Below are 26739 nucleotides of genomic sequence, written 5' to 3'. Positions count from 1 at the left end.
CACCCATCTGAAATTTGCAATGCAGTTCGCCAACCAAGGTTATTGGTTTTTTTAATGCATCTGTTAGGGGAAGCGAGCATAAAAATGAGTATATTAGTGAAAACAACATACAAAAATGTCTGTGGGATGATTGCTTGCAAAAATGTGTTTATTGGTTAGTCCTGATATTTTTCATATTTATTTCAGCTTAACTGTGACTTAATTAGCATGAATGCAACCTGATTTATTATATATAACAACAACAGCAACAAAATATTTAAAAGATCACAGCCTTAATAGTGATAAAATGTGCTGTGTTCGCTTCGTAAATCTTAGGTTAAGCCCCTGGGACATAATCCCATAAACAGCTTCTGTTTATTTCAGTGAGACAACATGTCTTCAGGCTTCATGTACTAGCAACAGATGTTTAGGATGGAGTTATTAATTAAAACATAAGTGGCACCTCACAAACCATGACCTCATGCACCGTTGCAGGCAGAATGGTCTTATATGCCACTGCCGGTATTTAGGATTGCATTTTCAGGATGCAAGATGATAACCCACTGCAAGCTGATTTGAATGGATCAGCCAGGCACAATTAAATGCCCTTGATTTCAATGGGAGAATTAAGCACTTGCTTAATTAAGTCTAACTGAAACCAATGGGACTTAAAAGGGTTTAACTTTAGCAGGATCATGCCTCCAATGTTTAATCTGTTTGATTTTTTAATGTATATACTCTTAGCCTTGAATCTAACTAGTTAAAATCTTAAGTCTTTATTAGTGGTATGTAATCTTAGGCATCTCAGATATTCTGAGCAATAAGAATAAGGAAGAGCTTAGATCCCACTATTTTCTAATTTTAAAATGAATGTGCCTTTTTTGACAACAGTTTACGTAAAACAATACAAAATCCATTTTGAATGAGTCATGCCAAGAGCGTGAGCATCCATCAAAGACATTCTGGGAGGAGATAAAATGATGACCCCCTCCCTTGCATACACACACATACCCCGTAGGTGCTGTTACAGCAATGGAATCCCTTTGCTCAATATTATCCTGTCCAATGAGGTGGAATGTTTCACAGGCACATGGTTTATGAGTCTCAAAATAACTTGGGACCTGCAAACGGACAAATGCTATTGCTTCAGTGGTGACAGGTTGTTCAGCTTCTTACAGCCATCTCCCCCCAAAACCAAGGTTAACGCCTTTCCCCCCCGCTCCACCCGATGGACTCCAAGACGTTTTGGTTCCAAAGGACTTGAAGGAATTGCTTCAGTCATTTTAATCTCTTACTTCGGAATCTTTATCACCGTGATTGTGTTGCCAGAGTTGGATTTCAACATCTGGATAAATCAGAAAAGGTAATGTCTTTAACTTTCAAGAGTGAGTGTGTGTTTCGATGAGATTGCGCAGGTGCACGGAGGGTCCAGGAGGGAGAGAATCCATGTTATAGCTGAATGATAATTCTTGCTGATAAATCATATTAGGTGAGCAAGAAACTTTAAAAATTCTCTGTCTTAAATGGCGTAGAGGCACACAAGATTGAATGGAAATGAAATAATCTACAGAATCTACAGAGTGTGAAGGGTGGGAGGGAGTCCAAATTCCTTCTGTGCCTGTTTAGGTATTCTAAGTAGAGTCGACAGAAGGCAAAAAATGTATAAATTGCATGGATGAGAAATGTCCCTTTTGAATCCCCCTCTTAACCGTACTTTAAGCAATTGCTTTGTAATCACTAACACTAAATCCACACCAATAATCAGCATTACCTCCTTAAAGAAAACACATACATAGTGTCTTGTTTAATATTGCCCTATATTTAAAGTCTTTTTTAAAAAAAATGGGGGGGGGAGAGAGAGAGTATGTGTCATGTAAAATGATACTGCAAGCTATATTTAGGGTTTGGAGATCTGCTCTGTGGATTAATGTACACAACAGCTGCAGAAACAGTCTTGCTCGAAGGGCATTGCTCTCCCAACCCCCAACTCCCATCTCTCTCTCTCTCTCTGAAAAAAAATGTTTTTGATGGTCAGTGGCAAATGTTTGGCCTGATATGTTGCAACATTAAGCAGTAATTGAAAGAGCATCGTGAAATATAATAAAAGAATGAACAACACAAAAGAGAATTTAGTAAACTCTTCGGTTATCTGTTCGGAACAATTCTTACATATCAATTTACACAAGCAGAAATGTTATTATTTTAAATAAGTTTGAAAAAGAAGTTCCTGGATTTGCAAAGCAAAGCCCCATGCAGCAATACAGCCTATAAATTTTAAACTCTTCAACTGTAAACACCACGCTAAAGTTATCTATGGTGGCAGAGGGTATGTTTGCCACCCTTTCAGAATGAAGATGTTTAAAATGTGATCCTTAAGGCCGTGAAAATGCATTTCTCAAGATACCACCCAAGATTCTACTAACAAAGTATGATTACTGCAGAGTAAATTGCTACAGGATTGTAGCTTAGTCTTTTTAGGAATAAAACTTGTATAATTAATATGCCTTGAAATATGGTACACAACTTAATTAATTTTAAATATTATACTTTAAAGTAGTTGTCCCATAAAAGTCAATGAAATTTGATCAGATTAAACAGTAGCACTTCAGCTTAACCATGTTTGAGGATTATTAATGTAAACACTTATTCAGAATTTTCAGGCTTGTAATTATATATATATATATATATATGATCAACATTTTGAGGTATTAAGTAAAATATTTTATATATCTTATATCTATTTTATATCTATGCTCTTTGAGGCTCCAAAATTTAATTAATACATTTAGATGCAGTTAATGACATTAAAAATAGCTATCAAACAATATTAGAAATTCAGGATTGCATTAATGTGTGAGTTCATAAAAAGATCAGTATACAGAAGTCCATTTTGTATCAGATCAATCCAGCTTAGAACATTACAATCCTGAAATCACTTGTTCACTAGTAGTTCACAATTGTATCAATTAATTCATTTTATTTATGATCATTGGGCTACAAACCAGAATCCAGTTATTTGGAAGTAGGCTCCAGTGAAACCAATGGAATTTTTTGCAAATAAAGTAGCTTCAATATAGCAGTTGTTTAGTCGTCTTAAGTCATATTCGACTCTCCATGACCCCATGAACCAGAGCATGCCTTGGAAACTCTCACTTTCTTCTCAAAGTGTCTCCTTTTTTATGTCCATGGAGATTTCTTACTGGTGTGGTTTGCCAGTTCCTTCTCCAGGTGGATCACATTTAGTCTAAACTCTTGGCTCTGAACTGTCCATCTTGGGTGGCCCTGCACAGCATAGCTCATAGATTCTTGGAGTTATTCAAGCCCCTTCGCCATGACAAGGCAGTGATCCATGAAGTGATCCATGTAAAAACACCACCACCACCTAATTACTGTAGAAATTATACTGTTGCACGCCACCCCAGTCTCTGATATTCCAGGGCTTCCAGGTTCTTACCCAGGGTTTGTGTTTCCTTTTGGAATGAGGCACAGTGGAGACTGAGGTGTCTTTATGATATATGGTTTATTTACACAGGTATACAAGCTGAGCCTCCTCTCTGCTAAAGAGCTGGTGGGCTGAATTTTGCCATCAGTTCTTGTCCACCAAGCTGCCCACAGATCTGTGTGGTGCATGGCTGTAATAGAAGAGAATGGAGGGGGAGGTATAAAAATAGAGGTTGTTTGGTTTTTAGCAACCGAAAACTGTTCTTCACTGTATGCACAAGACCGAACCACACACTTCAACTGCAGTGGAATTCAGGGTGGCCTATATTTGGGGGCAGTAGAATCCTGACTTTCCATTTCTTTTTACAGAAGGCAATATATAATATGAGTTGGTTCATTAGAGTTTAACCCCATAACCTTTTTTTTTAGGACAAGGCTTAGCTTTGGAATAATGAAATTCATGAGACTATGTTAAGTGGCGTAATAATGCATTTGCTTATGCTTGCAAGGTCACATTTACACCATACATTTAATGCATTCTTATTCCACTTGAACAGTCATGGCTGTTAGGGGTGCTGAGAGTTGTTAGAAGACCCCTCATGGAGCTACAATTCCAGCAGCACCCTTAACAAACTACGGTCCCAAGGATTCTTTGTGGGGAAACTGCATATAAGAGTGCTTTAAATGTGGTGTGTGGATGTGACCTTTATTCGATCAATCTTCTACCCACTCTAAGCAGGTTTCTTTTTTGGGGGGGGGGGGACACTGCTATTAACCTAAAAAGATATATAGGTTTACTGGGCATAACTACCGGTACCTATTCTAGTGATTAACCAAACAACCCAATTTTATACCTGCCATCTACATTTCATAAAATTTTAAATGAGAACTGTATCTGGTCCCATAATCTATTTGAAAAAACCAGTCACTGTAAGCTTTCTATGTTAAGCATGAGCAGCAACTGTTTGTATGCTCATGCCTGCTGGAGAATGCCACTGCACATGTGCAGAGTGCCCTTCCATGCTGCTGAGTTGAAATGACCGACTAGTGCACGTTTTATGGCTGAGCTCCCAGGGCCCAATCCCTGGCTATTCCTCTGCCTTCATTGTATAACTGCTCTGTGCTGTTAAGGAGAGATCATACATCCTTTTTAATAATTCAATATCTATATAAATGTTGTCTTATGGGCTATATATGTGAAATAGCCATCACAGGTCAAAAACTACAGACAGATATTTCATGGAAGTTCATCTAAATCACAATGCTTTTCAGCAGGGGCACAGACCGGGTTGTTCATTCATTTGGGAATTGTAATGTGATGAACCAGTGAGTGACGATCAGGCATATTTGACTAATCTCTTGAGTGCACCTGATGCAGTAGTCTTTCCTCACTGTACTTTAAAAAATGCAGTTTGACTAGCAAGGCAATTATGCCCTATTCTTTTTTCTTTTCTTTTTTGCTGACATAGTGTTTTGTTCTACTATTGATCAGGTTTTGCAGGTTTTTGTAGCCCTACAAAAACCCATAAAACCTATTAGCTAAAGCAGGATGAGTGAGGTGTACAATGATGGTTCTAATGTATGATTGCTGCGTTCAATATTCTGGAGGCCCGGAGGGGAGAGGAACCCCAACTGTTAGCCTAAGAGAGGGGTAGCTCTGTCAGCAAGTTTAATATAATTATTTTATTTCTCTCACTTAAAAAAGTAAATGGCAATCCAGTTGACTTAATAGAAATAATATTTGTGAAGGTATATAGATCAGAACAGTGAAAAAAACAGGATTAAAAGGTATATAAAACAAATTTATTTGGCAGGGCCTCTTGTAAACCCAGTCCTACTATACTAAAGAAACTAAGATTAGAGTTGGAACTACCAGCAGTTACCTTTGAGACGTTATGGAGGGCAAAAGAGATCACAAAGAATTGATGACAAATAAATATAGTACTTTTCCCATTAAGAAGGGGGAAAGAACCTAGGAAACTACAGATAAATTAACTTAGACTGCTGTTCTTTACCCACATCCCTGGAAGTAAGTCCTGCTGCATACAATGGGACATTCTTCTTAGTCATGTATAGGGATTGCCCTGTTAGAGTGAAGCTGGAAGTCAATGAGAATTAAAAACATACCATAACAAGATCAATGCTGTGTTCTTTAACATGCAATTTTTTTAGTTGATACCTCTTGGAATGCAGTTGACATTTCTTGCCATATGATATTGTCCTAGATATGCTAAGGGAGGATTTAAGTAGAAGTTTCTTCAGGAGTTATCAGATGCGCTCACTGGGCACCTTGTGGTCAACTCATGACAATTCTTTCTCCATCTCTGCACTGCAGATTTGGGTAAATCATGAATAGCACAGTTTGCTCTATCACAGAAACAATGCTCACATACAGTTCCCCTGTGCCGCACTGTGCCTTATTTTTGGTAACTATTTTGAACATACAGCATGCAATTCAGTGAAATATAAGAGTATATAAATCCCATGGATTGAACTGGGAGAGCTAAGCATTGTCCTGACTGCCTGTAGGAACACAGCTGGTTGAAGAGCTGCTTTGGAAGAAGTAGCTTTCAATTATTTGTTTACTAGTATGGGATGAGATTAGCATAGACTCTGAACTGGGTGCTATTTTCAGAAAAATGGGGGTGGGGACAGTAAATGCTGTGGAAGGAAGGATTAAACCAAAAACAACTTGCAAGTATAAGCATTATATCAGGTGAAGATTGAAAAAGCAAATGTATGCATATATTTTAAAGGATGAATATAGTACTTTTCGTTAAAAGAACCCAGGGATTGTAACTGATCACAAATTATAAATATATGCCAGCAGTGTTTTCGTCTCTGCAGGGAGAGACTATTTTTGGAATGCACAAACATCACAAGTAGGATGTGACACCCTCTATTCAGCACAGATCACTCTTATGCTTGAATATTGTATCACCCATTCCACAGCTCAGCTGAGCCACAGTATTTGTACTGAAGCTTATCGAAACAAATTCTTCTACAGTGGCATTGGTTGGGTTGTTCCACGGCTTCATCATACTGGCAAGTTTTTCCTTGTGTTTAGCCAAAATCAGGTCTGCAGAACTGTAACACACACATACTCCAAGATGATCAGAGCCCACCAGTGACTTCATAAACTTCCAGCTGTCACTGTCTATCTGAAACTGCAAAAGCAGGTGGGTGGGAGGTCATGTACCTAGCAGGCTAGGATACATAGCTGGGAGTGTTTTTGGCTTTGTGTTGTGCACATGTTAGGCACACATGAGCTAAATAAAATAAAATAATAATAATACAATAAACTTACAGAAAACAACAGCATGTATAAAAACAGTTAAAATTGTATACATATAAACAAGCTAAAATTAATACATATACTGACTAGGATAAAAATCTCTAGTTAGGAGGCTTGTTGAAAGAGGATTTGCTTTCTGTTCATTTAAACCACAGCATTGTTGTGGTTTTGTCATTTGGGTTTGAGGGTAAAGATCAATTACTGTGTGATGATGCCTGGGTGGCAAGCTAGTTAATTTCTTCCTTGCCTTCTGGTTATACAGGTGATGGAGAGGTAGCATCTTCAAATTCTGCATCTGATTATTATTATTATTATTATTATTATTATTATTATTATTATTAAAGTAATTCTGCCAATTTCCTGTTTGGCAGAGCAGCTGCGCCTTTGTAAAAAGCAGAAATCAACTGGTGGAGCTTTTCTCAAATATGAAAATTCCAAAAAGGGAACTGCTTCATTTGCTGGCTATGCTTCTCTTTCAAAAGCACAGAAGCCCTACCAGAATAAAGATATAGATGTAGATATATGATAACTCTAAATATGAAAGTTCTAACTTGGCTGCTGCCTGCAACTCAGAACTTTAGAACAGGGTTGGGGACCTTGGAGGGCCAAATGTGGCCCCCAGCCTGTTTATGTGGTCCTTGAGATTCTCCTTAGATCACACCCTGTGCTGGTTCTGTTTTGCCCACTGCTAGCTAGGAGGAAGAGTTTCCTATCCTCTTCTTCCTGCTTCGGCCACCTGCATTTCTGGGATGGGGCGAAGTGGGGCAGAGGAGACAGGAAACTTTTATTCCTAGTTTCCTTAAGTTAACTTATCATAGGATCCATCCAGACATTCTGGTAATTTGTCTTTTTGCATTTAAGTGATTTCAGTCAAGAGGACTTGGTACATCCCAATCCCCATGCAGCATGTGGGTATCACTAGTTTTGAGTTTGCTGTCCTCTGAAGTCAGGTTGTTTTCTACAGGCTGTACAGTGGGCATGGCTTGATTTTGTCCAGGGTTTGCGAAGCATAGGACTGGTCATTTAAAAACATGAACTGCCTGTAACACTTGCTACATAAGCCGATGCACATCTACTCAAAAGTAAGTTTTGCTCAGTTTAATGGGACTTACTCCCAGGTGAGTGTATAGCATATATGTACACAGTGGGACTTACTTCTGAAGATATATGCTTAAGATTGCACCACTGATCTTTTCAAGGCAGACTATTAGCAAAACTGATACCTTTTCTCGTTTGATTATTGCATATGTTGCAGGCAAAATTAACAAAAAGTGAGGTGGGCAAAATATGTTTCAGAGTGCTGTAGTTTGACTGCTAGCTAGATTCTCCCTTACTAAATACAGGGCAAAAGAATTTATCTTTGCCAGAATAGCAAGCAAGGTTTTGATAGAATGTTATGACCTAGATGATTCACAATAAAATGTTAAGATTTAGGCTTAGGGCTAACTCAGAAATTACATGTGCATGAGACGTTTCCCCCCTTAGATTGCTGTATGTATGGAGCAAATATGTTGCATGAAAGCAGTCTCTCTCTGAATCTGCTTAGCAGTGAAAATAGTAGCTTCTTTTGCTGTTGTTAAAGCATCATCCTTCCTTTTCCCATCTGGATCTACTCTTATTTGTCTGCATAGCCCTCTTTTACACTAATTATTGAGCAAGGCCAGGCAGGGTTACTGTAGCGATGGATGTTCTTGAAGGGATTAGAGGTACTGATTACATTTATCTGTCTAGTCATACTTACATTTTACTAATCCATGTAATATATTCACTAGAACTGCAAGCTTTGAGCAGTGACATTTGTAAGTTAATCAACTGAAGTTTTAGTTGATTGATCAGTAGGGGCCAATTTTAATAAGTGAGAGCAAATTTTACTTGGTGGAGCCACAATGTACATTTGTTTATTTTTAAGGATTATTTTGATTCTAGTATGTTACTGTAACAGGAATTAAAAAAAAATATGTTCAGGATGGCGCTTGCTTCTAAATATCCATAGCAGCTTTTGTTTGTCGCAATGTAGATTTTGCTTCTTACATTTTCTCAAAAAGGCTCCTATATTGAGGGTTTTATAATATGCAGATTCATGTACATTGAATTAGCCAATTCACAGGTTGAAATGAGGATGCTTAATCAACTCAACATTATTTAATTGGTCAAGAGTCTTAATAGTTATTCATGAAAGAGCCTGTGGGGGTGTTGTTGTTTTGCTGGGAATCACAGGTGGCAAAAAATGCAGTTTTGCTCATGTCCTGTTTGCAGGTGTCCCTTAGGAATCTGGCTGGCCCCTGTGAGGCCAGGATGTTGGACTAGGTGGGCCATTGGCCTGATTTAGCAGGCTCTTATGTTTTTATGTACCCCAGAAGAAGACCAGATAAATTTATTTCATGTGCAATTCATCTAAAGGGTAACCACATTTAAGGCCTATTGATTTTACTGGGGGACTTAACCATATGGTTACCTTTTGCCCACTGAGATTGATTGGAAGTAAACATGCTTTAGCTGCATCATGATTTTTGTTCTTTGCTTCTTAGGTAATACTTAATACTTAGTTGTTGGTAGGTCAGTTTAGTCACTAGCAGTCACAGCTTTCTAGTATCCCAGTTCCAAAATGTTTCTTCCTTTCATCCAAATTGTCAGCCGCCGCAACACCCCAAGGCGGAGATATTACACACTTAGATTACAGAACTTTGCTAAAATGTGAGCATAGCTAGTGGGTTGCTTTCTGGACAGGAGTCAGATTCTGATGCTTCTGAGTGTGGTTGTTAGGTGTGTGAACCTGGATTAGGAAATGGTAGAGTTGTTCTGGCAGACTTGCAAATGCTGCCTGGAGATAGGCAGTACTCTTTTTCAGTATGTTGAAGGGAGACACCACGGAGAGGCATCATTGCCTCTGGCAGGTATGCTGACCACATCATTGTCTCTGGGTATAGACAAGAATAATAAAAACCCTTCTAGTTCAGTTTATGGGGGGGAAAGAGGCAAAAAAGAGAGGACACAAGCACTAAAGATTACTCTTAGCACATGACTTTCAATTATGAAAAACTATCATCTTTCTCCAGCCCCCTATCTGTTGTCTTTAGCACCACCCACCCCAAACAGGCTGACCTATGGAATTTATTTCTGATGATCCATGTGTCAAATGTAGGACTTTGGTAAGTTTCACATGCAGCACATGTGTTTTTGCTGCATTAAGCCCCTCCCTCCTTTTAATGGTATACTTAACATAGCAGTGATTCTTTTATTCCTAAGACCCCAGCTGGCTGCTTTTGACTGAACTGCTCAGTTGGCTCAAGAGTTCCTCTTTAAATCAGCTGCACAGTAAAGCTGGTCAAAATTTCTCACGCAGCTCTGGGTCTTCTGTAGACCAGCTGCTGCTTCGCAGGGACAAGACTGGCCATTTTGATACCCTTCAGCCAGTTGAGAGGCATTGTGTCTGAATTAGATGGATTGCTTTCACAAACCCATCTCTGACCTTTATTCAAAAATTCAAAGGGCCAAACTACTGTATACATGATGTTAAATGTATCTTTGCATTTAACATGCAGGTTTTAAAAAAATGCAATCAGAATAAACTAATGAAGTGTGGCTGCAAATTAATAGGTTTAGGGAAGGTATGGAAAAGGAACTCAACAATTTCCTCCCCAGCTGTGGCCCTGAGAAAATTAGTTCTTCCAGTGACATTATTTGTTTTGCAGAAAATCTCTGTTTGGCACCAGTGGAGGAATTTCCTCCCAATACAAACACTAGCTCAAGAAGATGGATTTTCCTCAGGACTGCAGCAAGGGATGAAGTGGTTAAATTATCTCACAATACCTGCTCTGATTCTGTTAATTCCTCTCCATGCCCATCAACTGAAGCTATTTGCCTTTTTAAAACCCTGAATGTTGACTGCAAAGTCACATTTGGCCCCTTTGATCTTATATAGATAGATAAACCCCTCCCCCCCAATAATAAATGTATGTAACTAATTTCTGACACCTTTAAACATCATAGGTACCACATGAATACATTCTTTCAAATATATGTACTACTGTCCACCTCAAGCCACAGTACAAAATCCAAAAGCAATGGTAAGAAACAGCATGTTTTCAGGGAAACAAGAATTTCAGGAGACCATGGTCTACAGTGCCATTGAGAGAACAATCTCATGTAAACAGCATTCCAAGTGGAAAGGTTTTCATATAGATTGGGGATGACCAAGTAGCAGACCTTGGGTTACTTTTAACTGGTTCCAGGCAGCCTCACCAATTTTTTAATCAAGGTACATTAAGAAGTTTGTCCACAGTTTGACTTGTAAGGCAGATAAAAAGTTTTAATGTTGTAAGAAAGAGAAATAATTCACACTGTAACTTGCATTGCATTTTGATTGGGTATCTATATGCATGCAACATGTAAAATGCATACATTTGTATGTATTGTCTGAGTGCATGCACTCTTCATTCACTTCCTGCTAAGGTGGACTTCAGCTCAGTGGAAGGAATTTCTTGATTAGGGTGGGTTAATAGCACTCAATCCCTGGTATCTCCAGTTTAAAGGATCTCAGGTTGCAGGGCTTAGAAAGACCTCTGTCTAAAAGCAGAGACACCTATTACAGTAGGCTTGAAGGATTCATGAATATAAGGCAGTTTAATAAGTTCATGGCACCAATTTTTTTAAATGGAATTGGGGGGGCAGTTTTTGCTGCAAAATGCACCTTCAGCCTCTGCCGTACCATTTGGAGAATAGAGAGGCTCACAAGGATACAGAAATTGGACATCAGATGGGGTTCAAGACTTGCTATGTCCCTGGGTAATAGAGTAGACACATCCCCATTTTCCTTTTTAATTCAATACCAGGAATAGATTTGCTATTTATGAGGTTATGGTCCTATTTGTACTCTTTGTTAACAGCATGCAAGACAATACTTCAGAATCTTCTACTTCGATAACTCAACTACTGAGAGAGAGCTATTTAGCTGAAAACAACCGCCAAGGGAATAGTGAAAGAAGCAGATCAGAACCATCTCCACATTCTTTCCACCGTGGCAGTAGTTTGGGACCTTCAGACGAGGTGGCTAGCCAAGAGGACCTTCCTGATCTTTCAGCCTTTTTGAGCCAAGAAGAGCTGGATGAAAGTGTGAACTTGGCAAGGCAAGCCATCAATCAAGATCCACTTGAGAACAATCAGGACGAACAGATACATGTGTTCTTTCCCTCTGAGTTGAAAAACTCTGGAAATACAGTTTCAAACAAACAGCAGTTCCCATCTAAGGCAGCTTCACCAACTTCAGACAGCAGCCTAAGGAAACAGCAATTTGGTTCTGAGACAGAGTCGAAAAAGGAATTCCTCAACAAGGCTGCAGATTTCATTGAGGAGCTTTCTTCTCTTTTCAAAGCACACAATTCAAAAAGAATCAGGCCCCGAACATGCAAAAACTACAGGAGCAAACTTGAATCTAAAAATAAGGCTGCTCAGGACAGTGGTTCTGCTTTCTCAAATCTCTCTGAAAACAGAGAAAGGCCTTGTGACCCAGTACCGCAAGATTTAGCTGTAGCTGAGCACTCACTTGACAACCCAGATAACCCTCCACAGGCAGACTTGGAAGCTGTTAATCAGCTAGAAAGTTCAGGGTTAACAACAGAGTCACCAGCTGCATCGTTTTATTCTGAGGAGACAATAGGCCAACCACCACATTTTACTCAAAAGCTGAAGAGCAGGGAGGTCCCTGAAGGAACCAAAGTGCAGTTGGACTGCATTGTGGTAGGAATTCCAACACCTGAAATCAGGTAAACATGTCCCTGTCTTATTTCTGTAATAGCTTGCGTACACAGAGGGTGGATTACTGTATAGTAGTTAAATGTTTTCTCAATGTTTCCTCAGATTGTATTCTAAAAACCATACATTTCTCTTTTACAATGCTCCAGTAATTATTCTGTCTCTGACCTTGGAAAGGTCACTTGTGACTGGCATAAGATTGATGCCAGTCACAGGTTTAGGCAGCTTTTGATGAAAATACCTTCCACCCTAGCTGCCCATGCACTTGTACTCTCCTCTGGGCCCAGTCTGCATGACCATGCATGCAGTGATGTAGTGGGGGGGGGCAGGGAGGCCCTGGGTGCAAATTTCTCAGGAGGCGCAACAAGGCACCCTCATGACATGCTCCTTCATTGAGGCAGGAGCTGCAGGGAGGCAAGCCATGCCTGGGCTGGGGCTTCAGGGCTGGGGTGGCAGCAGCGCCGCCTCCTCCTTATGGCAAGGAGGAAGGGGAGGAGCAAGGACAGGAAGATCTCAGGCTGGCACTTAGAAACTGCCCAGTGATGCAGACCCCTTGAAGCCTGTTCTGCATAAGTGTCAAGGCATTTATTCAATAGTAAATGAAGTGTTGGTCATATACAGTGGTACCTCGGGTTAAGTGCTTAATTCGTTCCGGAGGTCCGCTCTTAACCTGAAACTCTTCTTAACTTGAAGCACCACTTTAGCTAATGGAGCTTCCTGCTGCTGCCGTGCCGCCGGAGCACGATTTCTGTTCTTATCCTGAAGCAAAGTTCTAAACCCGAGGTAATATTTCTGGGTTAGCGGAGTCTGTAACCTGAAGTGTATGTAACCCAAGGTACCACTGTACTTAATAAATACCAAAATGTTACTATCTGGTATTTGCCTCCCTACATTGTAGGGGTGGATGTCACCCTCACTAAGATAGAAAGAAAATCACAGCTGCACACATGGGAAGTGCATAGCTGAAATTGAACTGAGTCAATGGAGCTGCAGGCATGCATATACTACATTTGCATTTCCGTGGGGAAGGGACTGCATATGCAGGGCTTTCCATTGCAAGGAGAAGGGCTATGGTTCATCGGTACAGCATCTGCTTTGAATGCAGATGGCCCCATGTTCAATCCCTGGCACATCTAGGTAAGGCTGGGAGAGACCCTGTCTGAAATTCTGGAGAGGCACTGCATGACAGTTCAGAGAATACTGAGCTAGATGAACCAATAGTCTGACTCAAGGCAGCTTCCTATATTCCTGTAGGCACACATGGGAGTAGCAGTGCACCTGTCTCCATGGCAGACATTTAAGATCACTCAAGAGACAAGGAATTTCCGTCATATTTGCCTGTTTATGCCTGTGTGTGTGTGTGTGTGTGTGTGGTGCACATTCAACTGCTGTTCCAACGATTGATTTTTCAATAAAAAATATATAAACATAAACATAACCAAAAGGATTAATTTCCTTCCTTCCTTCCCACTCCCACACCCCAAAACAGAAAACTACTGCATCAATTTCCCGCCCATAAGTCTATGTGCATAGTTGGTGATTGCCAGTTTGAATATTTTATAAAGGGGTACCATATTTCAACAAATTTGTCTGTATCAGATATGTCATTCAAGGTGTGTACTCTCTTAGTTAGTTTCTCAGATACAGCAATTGTCCATACATTGTTTCCATTATGCGATGTGTGATCAAGTCCTTTGTTGTTTTTTGCTACAGTATAAGTAATTGTGTTGCTACCAGGCGAAGGGTGAAAAGTTCCTTGTGTAATAGTTTCCCATTCAGCTGTTAAAGGCCCCTTTAAAAATAAAACACCAATAATTGCTTGGAAAGATTACGGTAGTTTAAGGAAAGAGACTTGAAAGGCTGTGTCATCTGAGCCATAAGACTTTCCCATTCCAAACATATAAAATATGTTTGCACAAGGCAAAGATGGCAAAATGCTTCTGTTCATGGAAAAAAAGCTGTATATTTGGATCCAGACATGTCATACTGTGCACTAAGGTGGGCCGTTTACAAACTATCTAAAAAGAAGAAATGCATCAGCAAAAAAATAATAGCCAGAGTTGCTTATTGCTGCAAAACTAGAAATCATTGCTATAACTTTAATAGAAATAAAATGCATGTCACCATAGTGGGGAAGACTGTGATCAGGGAAACACTGTGGTCCAGGTGCTAGTTCAAGTTCAAGGCTTCTCCATTCCTTCTGGTGGTTCTTTATCTTTAAACCAGGCTTTGATTGGTCAGTCCTTTAGAGAGAAGTCACCTGCAGACAGGGGACTGTCCTTCTATAGCCCTTCAAATAAAGGACTGTCCTCTGTAAAGTTGGACACATGGCCACCCTACTGTGGGCTCCTTCCATTTGCAGGAGGGATTCTGATTCAATAGCAGCATCCACAGGAAGAAAACATTTTTTGTTTGCTGATCCCTTTTTTCTCCCGGCAACCCCCACCTTTGCCATATCCCACACTGTTCCAGAGGATCCCCCCATCCTCCAGAGCAGCTCTTCAAGGAGTGATTCTTGCTGCTCCTCCTCCTGAAGTGCTATTTAAATATAATAATATGATGAGGAGCACTAAGAGATTTTCAGGAGCAGGCATTCAAACTGTCTCAGGGCTGATTCACATATGCATGGGCATCCCTTTCTAGCACATTGCTCCGTGATGCATAGATGAATGGGGGAATTTTTCCCATTGAAAAGGTTAGGGCCCAGTCCAATTCCCCTTTGCATTGGGGGGGGGGGTTGATTGAGCAGAGGTGCCCTTCCACTCAGCTCTTCTAGTGTCCCTATTTCCCTGGCAGAGTCCCAACCAGCAGCAACAAAAAGCCTTGAAATGGGGCATTCTAGAGGCAGGGAGGGCTCTGCTCCAGGCTGGCACAGTGATCTGCCTGCCCAACATCTTCCGTCTTTGTCAGCATGCTCAAGAGGGCTGTAGATGTGACTGTGGCCCTATTACGCAGTGGCTGGGTGTTGAATTGCACCCATAGTGTTTAACTTCATGATTGTCTAAGGATACTAATGCTTGCTCTAAGGTGCTGGATCTGTGGTGGCCATTTCACATATGCAAGTCACTCCCTGGTGTAGCAGTCATCAAGTGATGGGCATGCATGTGTGAACTCACTTTCAAGAATTCAATTTGCCTAACTTTTGATATCGGGTTGCTTCATAGGAGGTTTTTAAGCAGTGGTGAGATGGCCATCTGTCATGGATGCTTCAGTTGATATTCCTGCATTACAGGGGGTTGGATTAGATGACCCTCTATGTCCCTTCCAACTCTACAATTCTATGGTTCTAAATCCTTTCATAAATGTAAGGGTTGGTGAGGGACAATTCAATCTCTTGTACCTTGTAGTAAGTGGATGCACGCCAAATTGAATTGGACTTACTACAATGTGTTTTGGAATCAGTGGATTTGGGAACCTGATGTCACTATATGGTATGGATATTGTGATATAGGTTTCAGAAAATGCACACAAAATAATGACAGATGGAATTATCAGTGGTCATTATTCAATGTAATCAGATGGTATTCCTGTAGGTTCAGTCCCTAAATTCTTAACAGCATCAGGAGTGAACAGCAAGTGAATATTCTATTACTACTCTATTTTCCTCTGTTACCCTATAGCAGCCACAGGGTTGGCTCTTTGATTCCCCATTGCTGTATATGTTGCAGGGACTGTCCAAAATTCACCTTTTAAAGAGAGAGACACCAATCAAAGTTGGCAATGAACTACATGTCAGCATTCGCTTCTGTATGTCTGAAATGTTGGTGTATATTCAGGGTGGCATTCACAAAATTCATTTGTCATTGTCAGCATTCAAACGTGCATATCATTTACCAACATTTGCTAACTTTTGGACATTCACTACAATATTAAATGTGGAAATGTTTCATTGAGACCGATAATTCATAGAATATGCCAGTCCTATGGACTGGAACTCTTTAGCTTGGGATCTAGTCTCAGATCACAGTAACTGGCTCTCAGCAAGTGAGATGAATGATATTCCCTGAAGCATTTTCCACAGGAAACATTCCAGGAAGCTTCCCATGAATGCCATATACTACGTCAGAGCTGGCCCACTGAGGCAGAATACAGTGCTAGATGGACCATGAGTGTAACCTAGTAAGGCCAGTCTTACGATCTTAGACATTTCCTCCATTGGCTGTAAGTGACCCATATTTGCCATCTCTACTCAGAGGTGCCTGCATTTTTTCCAAACTACTTAGCTCACCTCTGTTAGGTTAATTTTACTTTGGCTTGGCATACACAGCTAGCCTGACCCGTGTCAAAAGGATTTGAAGCCCTATAAACAGGCTGTGTGTCATGCATTTTCTATGAGAGCACTCTCTGGCAAATGCACATGAATACCTGAGTGAAGCACACTCTAACCATGCTTTGTTTGAGAATTCAGATCATCTGCACTTAAGGTTCCTAACCACATTCACAGCCTGATCCTATGAATGCTTACTTAGAAATAAGCCCCACAGAATTAAATGGGTAGTATTCTTTTACTTAGAGGAAACTAATTGAAATTAATGGCACTAACTCAGTCATGTTAGTTAATTTAAATGGGTCTACTGTGAGTAAAACTTAGTTGAATGACATCTAATGGGATTTACTTCCTAATAAGTATGTTTAGGATCACAGCCACAATCTCTTCCAAGATACAGCATCCTTCTTCGGTTTATTTTTGTTTTATTGAGTTCCACTAGAATTTGTCAGCACTAAATTGGGGAACAGATGGACCATAGCTCAGAGATAGAGAAAGTTCTTTGTATGCACAAAACCAATAGCAATCCTTGCTATTGCCAGTTAAAAGAACTTAGCATGCAAGCAGAAAAAGATCTCTGCCAGAAATATTGGGAAACTGCTGCTGGTTAATGGAAGAGGCAGCATACAGTAAATTAAAAAACAACAACCTAAAAACAGAACAATGATACAAATATACACAAAAACTGAAATCAGTATGAAAAAAACAAAACATTGCTAAACATAGCTGCTTTTACATTTCAGACGTACTAAATTAACCTTGAAAAGTTAAAAGCTAAGCCACCACGATCAAACATTAGAGAAAATACTAAACAATGATGATGAAATTATATTGAAATGTTGCTTATAAGATATTAAAAGGCCCAGCTGGGACAATTAAGAAAAAAACTTTGCTTGGTACCAAAAGATCATTTATGTGGGTGCCAGGCGAGCCTCCTTATGGCATTTTCCACAACCAGGGGGGCACTGCCAAAAAGGCCCTCTCCCTCAGGACAATCTCCATATTTCAGAATGAAGGAAACTGTTGATCTTAAGGCATGGGTGGCTACATATAGGAAGAGGTACCTTCAGGTACTCCAGTCCCAAGCCATGTAGGATTTTATAGGTCAGAACCACCTTCCCTTCCCTCCTTACCTTCCAATTACCTCCAAGTCCCATAAATGAATTGGAAGGTAAGGAGGGACTGCTCAGTATTCAGCACACTTACAGTGCTTTTGTTGATGTGGAATTATGGGGAAAGACGTCAGTCAGGAATGGGAGAGAACAGAATATATGCTTGGCACATATAACATCCCAGATACAATCTCTCTGGCAGGACAGGGTCTCAGCAGGACTGGGAAAGACCTCTGCCTGAGATACTAGGGAGCCACTACCTGTTGGAAAACGTCTTTCCCAGGGCTAGATGGACCAAAGGTCTGACTAAGTAGAAAGCAACTTCACATGTTTATGTCATCCTCTGGTAATACACAATACCACATGTCACAATGGCCCAGCACTTTTTGCTAGGCAGCAGTTCAACCTGGCAGATTGTGGCCGAACACCATTTTCTTAAGATGGTCATGTGTCCTACTTTGCAGAGGGCAATGCTCTGTTCAAAGGGCTGTCCAGGCCAAGAACAGTTTAATGATAAGCATAAGAAGAGAGAGTGAGGACCATGACTGTACTCACCAGCGGTGAGCCCCTGGACAGGAGACTGATCAGGCACACCAGTCGCTTGGTCACAGTCTTCCTCACTATGGTGAGTTGCATTGCATTAATACTTAAGTTATAGCAATGATTCCTAAATATGCACCTCTACCTATAAATTAGGTGTGCAAAGTTAATAAAAATCACTGTCCTTTTGTACTGTGTTTCCTTGTTTCAGGTGATATGGAAGCAGCCTGTCTGCAGCACTTAGAGTTACTCCCCCCCCCCCTTCTTTACTTTTTAAATGTCACTTTATAACCATGATTATTACAGAGGGAGATTTTCCTGTCCAGCAGCATTGCACCAATATGACTGATGGCAATGCTGACTGCATTATTTCAAAGGTGGATGTATATAGAGTAATACAATCTATCAAAATGATGAATACATCATCTCTGATTCATCATTCATGTGCATCCATCAAGATCTCATGGCTTATGAGAAATAACACACAAGGATAAACCCAAAACAAATGTATAGAATTCTGTCCATAACAAGAACTATTAATTTATTGTGAATGGTGTTTCCATAATGTAACAATCTACTGAAATTATGAATGAGTGCAACCCTGGTCATTGCAACTCAACCTGATTGTGGCATTGCTACTATGCCAACCTACAGGAATTGGTATTAAATATATTAAAACATTTGGAAATACGGATCCTGCTGGGTAGGAATATAGAAATACTAGATCATAAGTTCCTTCCTGCCCTATGTTTCTGTCATAGGTTTACAGATTTGTTCCTGAAAATTTGTCTGCATAGAACTAAGCTATTCTGCACATGGGATGGGGAAAGCAAATTACCAGTAGTGTCTTCTCTTATAAATGGGTAATGTTGTCTCCCATCTGATCTTAAAATATGTACATCACGTGTAAAAATGACATGAGCTGTTGACTGTGTACACATTACTGGCTTAAAATGCAGTGGTTTTGTTCATTTGCACAGTTTGGATTACAGCTGATTGGGAGGGAAACATACCAAAACACAGTATTTCATAAGAAATTACAGTCTAGATACAGGACACATATGGATTGTGGCTAACGCTTCCCAAACCAGCTGTGGGAGTACACTAGTTACAGAGTAAATGGGAGTCTGTTTGCAGCCCTCAGCTGCTGCATGCCATGCATTCCAAATCCCTTTAATAAACATGTATTATTTTCACACTTGATGGTGTGAGTGTACACTTTTTTTTTACTGCGTAGATTATCAACTCATAGATTATCAATATGAGGAAGGAAGGAATCGCTTGAGGCAATTGTGATCTCTCACTCATCTCCATGTTTGCTTTATTAGGCATAAGCTGCATTGCCCTACACTTACTCCTGCCTCCTGTACTACATAAGATCAAATGAATTGCTGGATCACACCAAGTGTCCTGTGCCCAACAGAAACAAGACAGATGCTTCTGGGAAGTCCACTAGCAGTTAATGAATGCAACAACCCCTCCTAGCTGTTTTCTGCCAGCCTCCGCTGGGTGGCCTCCAACAAAACACTAAAATACAATAACCTATTAAACATTAAAAGCTTCCCTAAACAGGGCTGCCTTCAGATGTCTTCTAAAAGTTTGGTAGTTATTTTTCTCTTTGACATCTGGTGGGCCATTAAGCCATTATGGCCAATAGCCCCTCATAAACCTATCCTCCATGATCTTGTCCAGGGGCACCATCTGGGGGGGCAGGGGGCCAAGGCCTCCCAAAAAATTTCAAGCAAGAAGCCAAGCCCCCTCAATATTCCGCAGCCGTGGGACTTAGCTGTGGTAGGCCCCGTCAGACCTTCCATTGGCTGCAACAGGCCCCATGAAGCCGCCTCCTGCTGCATGACATCATACACATGTGCTGGGGAGCCCTAAATTAGGACAGAATGCAGCACGTGTGATATTGTCCAATTCTTTTTTAAATCCAGTGGCAATTACCACGTCTCATGGCAATGAATGCAATAAGCTAAAGCCACTTCCATTTCTCTTTGTCCTGTATCTACTGTCAGTCAAGTTTCATTGAGTAGCCCTGAGTTTTAGTCTTATGAGGAAAGAGAAGCATTATCTCTGTATCTGCATGAAGCATAATTTTATAAAGATCTACCATTTAGGCCTTGCCTATAGCTTTTTGTATATTGTTATTTCTAATTCTTCCCCTAATAATATCTGCCTTGCTCTGTTTTAGTCTTGCTGAGTTTTAGCATTCCTTAGCGCTTCTTACATAGCCCAAGCATATGCACTGTATATTTAAAGCACACCTCCCCCAACCCCAGAATCCTGGGAACAGTGCTTTATTATTATTATTATTTATTAAATTTATATACTGCCCTTCTTCCGAAGATCACAGTGCATTTTACAATATAAAAACACAAAAATATATACCGTAACAACAACCAAAAACAATTCCCTCACACACCGTTTAAAAGGCCAAAGATCACCCTCTGGAAATGACCATCCAAGTAGGATCCCTCTGCATTTTCTCCTCACTCTGCATTTTCTCTTCATAACAACCCTGTAAGTTAGGTTAGGCTAAGAGATAGTGACAGGTCCAACAAGCTTCCAGTCTGAGCAGGAACCCCAGTCTCTGTAGTCTTGGTCCAGCTTTCTAACCGCTTCTCTACAAAGGTTCTATCTTCTATTGTGTAACTTACTGATCAGCTAGTAGGATCCAAATACTCTCTTCAAAATGTGGCCCTGTTACTGTTAATAACTGAAGAGTCCAGGATATTCCTCTGTTTGCTTCAATGTCTTTTGTGTGAGGTATGTTGCATTGTTCTGACTGTTGCGCTTGCAGCCTGTCTCTTTGTCAAATGGATATTACAGTGACAAATAGTGCTCTTGCATTTCAGGTGGTACTGTGAAGGGAAAGAGCTTGAAAACTCACCAGATATTCACATCATCCAGTCAGGACAGCTGCATTCACTAGTAATTGTTGAAGCATTTGAAGAAGACACAGGGCGTTACTCCTGCTTTGCTTCTAACATCTATGGGACAGACTCAACCTCTGCAGAGATCTACGTAGAAGGTAAAGGCCTCTTTGGAACAGAAAGCGCTTGATAATTAACAAAAGGAAGTTGTACTGTGAACTTGGTTTTATGTGGCTTTGCTGCATAGTTGTTTCAAATGGAAATCAGTGATCCAAGAGCATGGAATGCAAACAGTTCTCTCTTTGATAGAGTAAGGTACTTGAATTTATTTCTTCAATTAAAATTATTTGATAGACAACATTTGCTTGTTTTCCACAAGCATTTGGTTGGCCAGTGTGAAACAGGATGCTGGATTAGATGGGCCCTTGTCTTGATCCAGCAGACTCTCTTTATGTCCTTATGAGTGAGGAGAAAATAGCTGTGCTGAAGGGGAGATCGACTTCTTATCGGCTAGGATAGATACGGCACAGAGTAATTAGCCTATTTACAATCTTTTAGATAGATGGGTATACAGACAGATAAACATAATCTAAATTTACTGTTTTACAATCTGGTGTGAACATGGGCTGAGATGGGATGGATAACCTTGCTGCTGTACAGTACTTAAAAAAATATATGGCTCGATATAGATTATAAGGCAGCATCTTATATCTTTATAAGTTTTGCCAGGGTGACAGACACCCATTTGACATGAAAGTGCACATCCTTTCCAATACCTCTTCCAGACTACTGTTACCAGCAGTGGTCAGTTTTTGGGTTTTTGGGTGCTCTATGAAAGGGCATGAAGGTGATATTCTGTATACTATACAGCTTCCAAATACAAAAAATATCACAGCTGTAACTTTTTAAATATGCGATGCAACCACAAAAAAAGCAGTAATGCCTTAATAGTAGACATGTTGGCTGTAAAAAGTGGTCTTAAACAAACCTACTTCGCTGTTGGGTGCAAGCACATTTTTTTGCTGTTGAATTAGCCCATATGTTGCTGTTTTATTATTGCTGTTGTTATGAAATTATTCCTCCTGTTGTTAGTTTTGTGCTTTGTTCCCTTTGTGTTCCCTTTGTTAAAACCCACTTGAAGAATCATTTTTGTGTAGGGTAAAAGTGGCATACAAATAAAGCGGTAATGATGATTTATTACACAAAAATATTGGCAGTGCCCAAACCAAAACACATTTTATGAATGGTGCTAGATTCCTGTCTGCTCCTGCCATGGAGGGGGAAAGTACCTAGTCATTGATTGAAGCTGAGTGGAAAGCAATGCAGAAAAATGCTCACCTCAGCCAACCAACAGTTTAAAAGTAAGTATTTCCCAGCCCACAAAGTCACAAAATGGTATTGGGAAGTTAGTGCACCTTCATACCAAATGGGTGTCTGTCACCCTGACAAAACTATCTTAAGGATATAAGATGCTGCCTTATACCAAGTCAGAACTTTATAGCTCAGTATTGAGTGGCACGGGATTTCCAGGGTTTCAGACAGGGAATCTTTCCCAGTCCTGCATAGGAACTTTTGCACACAAAACCAAACCTTGTGCTGTCCTGCCCTTCCCCGTGACACTTGCAATAGCAATTACAGCCTTAGCTGGAAGAGAAATACTATTTTTTAGGAATATATCATATTGAAATTTGCACAATGGGTACAGCACAGTGTTTCTGCGAAAGATGCATAGGCCCAGGGAAAGATGCCAGGATCCATCTCTACAAGAAGTTAGTAATAATTGTACATTTATCACATAAACAAAAACCTCAGTGAGGAAGTTAAAAGGCATTATTAAATGTGGTACCATGTAGACTGACTTTTGGTTTCCCACAGGAGCCTCCTCTTCTGAATCTGAAAGTGACACAAGCACCAGCAAAGAAGAAATGGATCAGTAAGTCCATGTGTATGAGAGCTAAAATAGATTAGACATTGAAGATCCATTATTGAATTTCCCACCAATTTATATTTATTTTGAAAGCAGCTGTGGGAGTGGCAGAGAATTGGATCATGACCATAGTACTGTGAATGGAGGTTCTCTTTCCTCCTGTGCCATTTTCCCAATCTAGATAATCTCTCCTAGGTCACTGTTTGTTCCATTAGAAGGGAAACCATACATGTACCATATGTTTTCCCTAATTAGGGGGGAAGAGCACATGCGGGGTGTGGGGGCAATCTCATTTGGAAAGATGGTGCAGGGGTGGAAGGTAAACTGTAATTCTAATTAATACACACATCTAGGAACATAGGAAGGCACACCCACAACAATCCTTTATTTTTTAAGTGAGATAAGGTGTGTGCGTTGAAGTGGACATCATCTTACAAAAGGCATTCTCTTTGTGTGCGAGAGAAAAGGGGGAATCTGCTGTTGGGAGCTTCTTTAGCCAAATAAAGGTTTTTAAAGCAAACAAAATGACCTATCAGTGAAACTTGCTTTCTTTGTAAATAAATATACCTTCTTGGATATTTTCCCAGATACCAAAACCGCACCAAGATCTCTTCAAATGTGCCTCCTCCTCCTGCTCCTCCTCCTGTTAATACCACCCATCAAGAAACACCGAAACCACAACCTTCTATGGTACATCCTGTGTCGATACCTGCCTACCATGTAAGAGAGATAAATATTTATATCATTCAAGGAAGAGAAACTGTATAAGCTGGAGATTGCTTGCATGTTTCCCTAAGAGACGAGTGGGCAATCTTTTGTCTGTCGAGAGATATATTATGTGCTTTTGGGGAAACCCTGTTTTAATTCTGCTTCCAGATGGTTTTGAGAAAGCCATAACTCAGTGGTGGAGCACATGCTTCTCATGCGGGATGTCCCAAGTTCTAGTTCTGGAAAAGGTTCTTGCCAGACATCTAGGCGAGCTGTTGCCAGTCATTGTAGACAATTGCTAGATGGACTTCAGGAATTATTCACCGAAAGAGTGGGATAAGCAGTCAGGCTTCTAAAAAAGAGGGGGAAATGTTGTGGGAAATGAACAGTTTGTGGCTTCTCCAGAGGCTCCAGATGAAAAGCTGAGGGTAATGTGGGACAGTTTTTATGTAACACCCTTAGGAAAATGCACTGATCCTTCTTTGCAAAGTTTGCATCAAATTGTTTTCCTGTGTCATGTTTTTCACGTGGACTTCCCTCTTAATCTTGCACTGGAGGGGGTGGGAATTACATAAGTGTCAGGACTGAGGGCTTCCCTAATCTGCTGCTTGATAACAGCTCTTGTATTTTTATCTTCCTGTTTGCTTTTTAACCTCCAGAGTCAAAGCCCCACCAACTATTTACAAGGACTTGATGGAAGGCCCATAATAGCTGCTCCAGTGTTTACTAAGGTAACTTACTTACTGCTTTTCCACAATGAGAAACCAATAGATGCTATCAAGAGGGACTTCAACCTAAAATGAAACAATATTTTTTTTTTAAAAAAAGAGGGTCCCTAACCGTCCCCAGGCTGTTTCCTCTACCATAAAATATCTCTCTGAAGATCAGGGTTTTGGGGTTGGACCTCGAGTTGCATTCAGCAGAGCTCTGCTCACACTTGAGGAAGGGGGCAAGGAGGCAATGTTTATCAATTCTTCCTTCCCTCTACAATCCCCTGAACTTCCTGAATAAGCTGGTCTGGGGGCGGGGGGGGGGGGGTTGAGGAACCTCTGGCGGGTGAGGACAGTGCAAAGTGAAGGAAGAATTGGCACAGATCAACTTCCATTGGAAAGCCTTTGATAGATCTTGGTTCTTTCTGCAATTGCAATCACCGATCTGGATCCAACCCAGCATTGTCAAGCGTGGAGTCTAGAGTCACTTTTGTAGAACAGATCAACGCATTTTTATGTGCATGGCTATTTGAAAACATTACATGTCTCTGCACCGCAGAGTTAAGAAAATTTCCAGCACACATATACATTCAAAGGTATAGCTCTTCTTACTGTAACACTATTGGCACATAATTATTCAGTTTAATTAATTAAATTAAAACCATGTTATGGCCTGTCTCTGCTTTAGATGCTACAGGAAATATCTGCCTCTGAGGGCCAGCTGGTTGTGTTTGAATGCAGAGTGAAAGGAGCCCCTTCTCCAAAGGTTGAGTGGTACAGAGAAGGGACATTGATAGAAGACTCCCCGGACTTCAGGATATTACAGAAAAGTAGGCTTTCCTTTCATTGCAGACGTTTATCTGGAAAGGGTTGGCAGTACTGAGGGATGCATGGGCGTAGCCAAGGGGAGGCAGGGAAGGGCAGCTGATCGATAAAAATCAATAAAAATACATAGCTAACTGAGGTTCTGCACCCCCTAACAAAAGGCTTGCCCCCCAAAACAAAAATCCTAGCTATGCCCATGGAGAGTTGTAATATTTTGTTGTATGCTAGATGTAAATGTACCTGAATAATAAAAAGCTGTGAGCCATGGTATTTCCAGAACTTACGTTCCTCTACCGCAATTTGTAAAATAGTCATTGCTGTTTCTGTAGTGCATTTCAAGGGTTCAGGGTGCTTACCATGTGTTTTCTCAGCAATCCTTACAACAACCCCTGCAAGGTTTGTCAGTGCGGTGGTTGATTTTTGTGATGTATTCTCATTGTAAGCAACTTTGAGCATAATTTTTTGTGGAAAGGCAGCACACACAGAGATGAAGTGGTGGTGATGATGACATTAAAGAACTTGAATAAGTTAGGCTCATTCATTTTGATCGGTCTACTCTAATTAAAAAATAGTTAAGCCTCCCCCCCATTAATTACCTGGTGGGTCCTTAGGGGAAACACTGAAATAAATATTGAATGGAGTAATGTTTCTCTTACTTTCCTTTAGAACCTCGCTCTATGGCTGAGCCAGGTAAGTACACTTCTTTAACTTATATGCATAAATGTTCCATTATTTGAGCCTTACCAAATGCCACTGTGGCATACACAGACTGAAGCAAAAAGTAAAATAAAAATAAAAATGACTGCAGTCTAGCATTCCAGTTCCTCTTCCAGAAAGTGCACAGAGACAGTCATGGCTAATGTATGTTTTTATATTCTTGTACACTGCCCTCACGGGACGCGGGTGGCGCTGTGGGTTAAAGCCTCAGTGCCTAGGGCTTGCCGATCGAAAGGTTGGCGGTTTGAATCCCCGTGGCGGGGTGCGCTCCCGCTGTTTGGTCCCAGCGCCTGCCAACCTAGCAGTTCGAAAGCACCCCTGGGTGCAAGTAGATAAATAGGTACCGCTTTATAGCGGGAAGGTAAACGGTGTTTCCGTGTGCGGCTTTGGCTCGCCAGAGCAGCGATGTCACGCTGGCCACGTGACCCGGAAGCGTCTTCGGACAGCGCTGGCCCTTGGCCTCTTTGAGTGAGATGGGCGCACAACCCTAGAGTCTGTCAAGACTGCTCCGTACGGGCAGGGGTACCTTTACCTTTACACTGCCCTCAATTTTTATGAGAGGGTGGTATATAAATACTTTTATAAGTAAAT

The 26739-nt window shown here is 40.6% G+C and overlaps 1 protein-coding gene across 8 annotated transcripts in view; it reads left to right on the top strand.

The window, feature by feature from the left end:
* Positions 1 to 987: 987 nt before the first annotated feature.
* The window catches only part of MYPN (myopalladin), a 51325-nt gene continuing 25573 nt past the window's right edge, over positions 988 to 26739 (top strand). The window contains exons 1-10 of one of the 8 annotated variants that reach the window (XM_083439901.1): positions 1125 to 1342; positions 7680 to 7797; positions 9772 to 9864; positions 11602 to 12477; positions 21244 to 21419; positions 23137 to 23194; positions 23776 to 23908; positions 24556 to 24627; positions 25295 to 25436; positions 26098 to 26121. In XM_083439901.1, coding sequence (XP_083296027.1) covers positions 9836 to 9864; positions 11602 to 12477; positions 21244 to 21419; positions 23137 to 23194; positions 23776 to 23908; positions 24556 to 24627; positions 25295 to 25436; positions 26098 to 26121 — 1510 coding nt within the window. In that variant the 5' untranslated portion in view covers positions 1125 to 1342; positions 7680 to 7797; positions 9772 to 9835. Of the gene's footprint in view, positions 1343 to 7679; positions 7798 to 9771; positions 9865 to 11601; positions 12478 to 21243; positions 21420 to 23136; positions 23195 to 23775; positions 23909 to 24555; positions 24628 to 25294; positions 25437 to 26097; positions 26122 to 26739 lie in introns of all 8 variants that reach the window. The other 7 variants (XM_083439899.1, XM_083439902.1, XM_083439900.1 and 4 more) reach the window with 7 other exon arrangements.

The sequence above is a fragment of the Podarcis tiliguerta genome, assembly GCF_965153285.1.
Source record: "Podarcis tiliguerta genome assembly, chromosome: 5".
NCBI lineage: Eukaryota > Metazoa > Chordata > Lepidosauria > Squamata > Lacertidae > Podarcis > Podarcis tiliguerta.
Note: the sequence above shows the minus strand (reverse complement) of the source record. Positions and strands in the feature narration are given on the sequence as shown.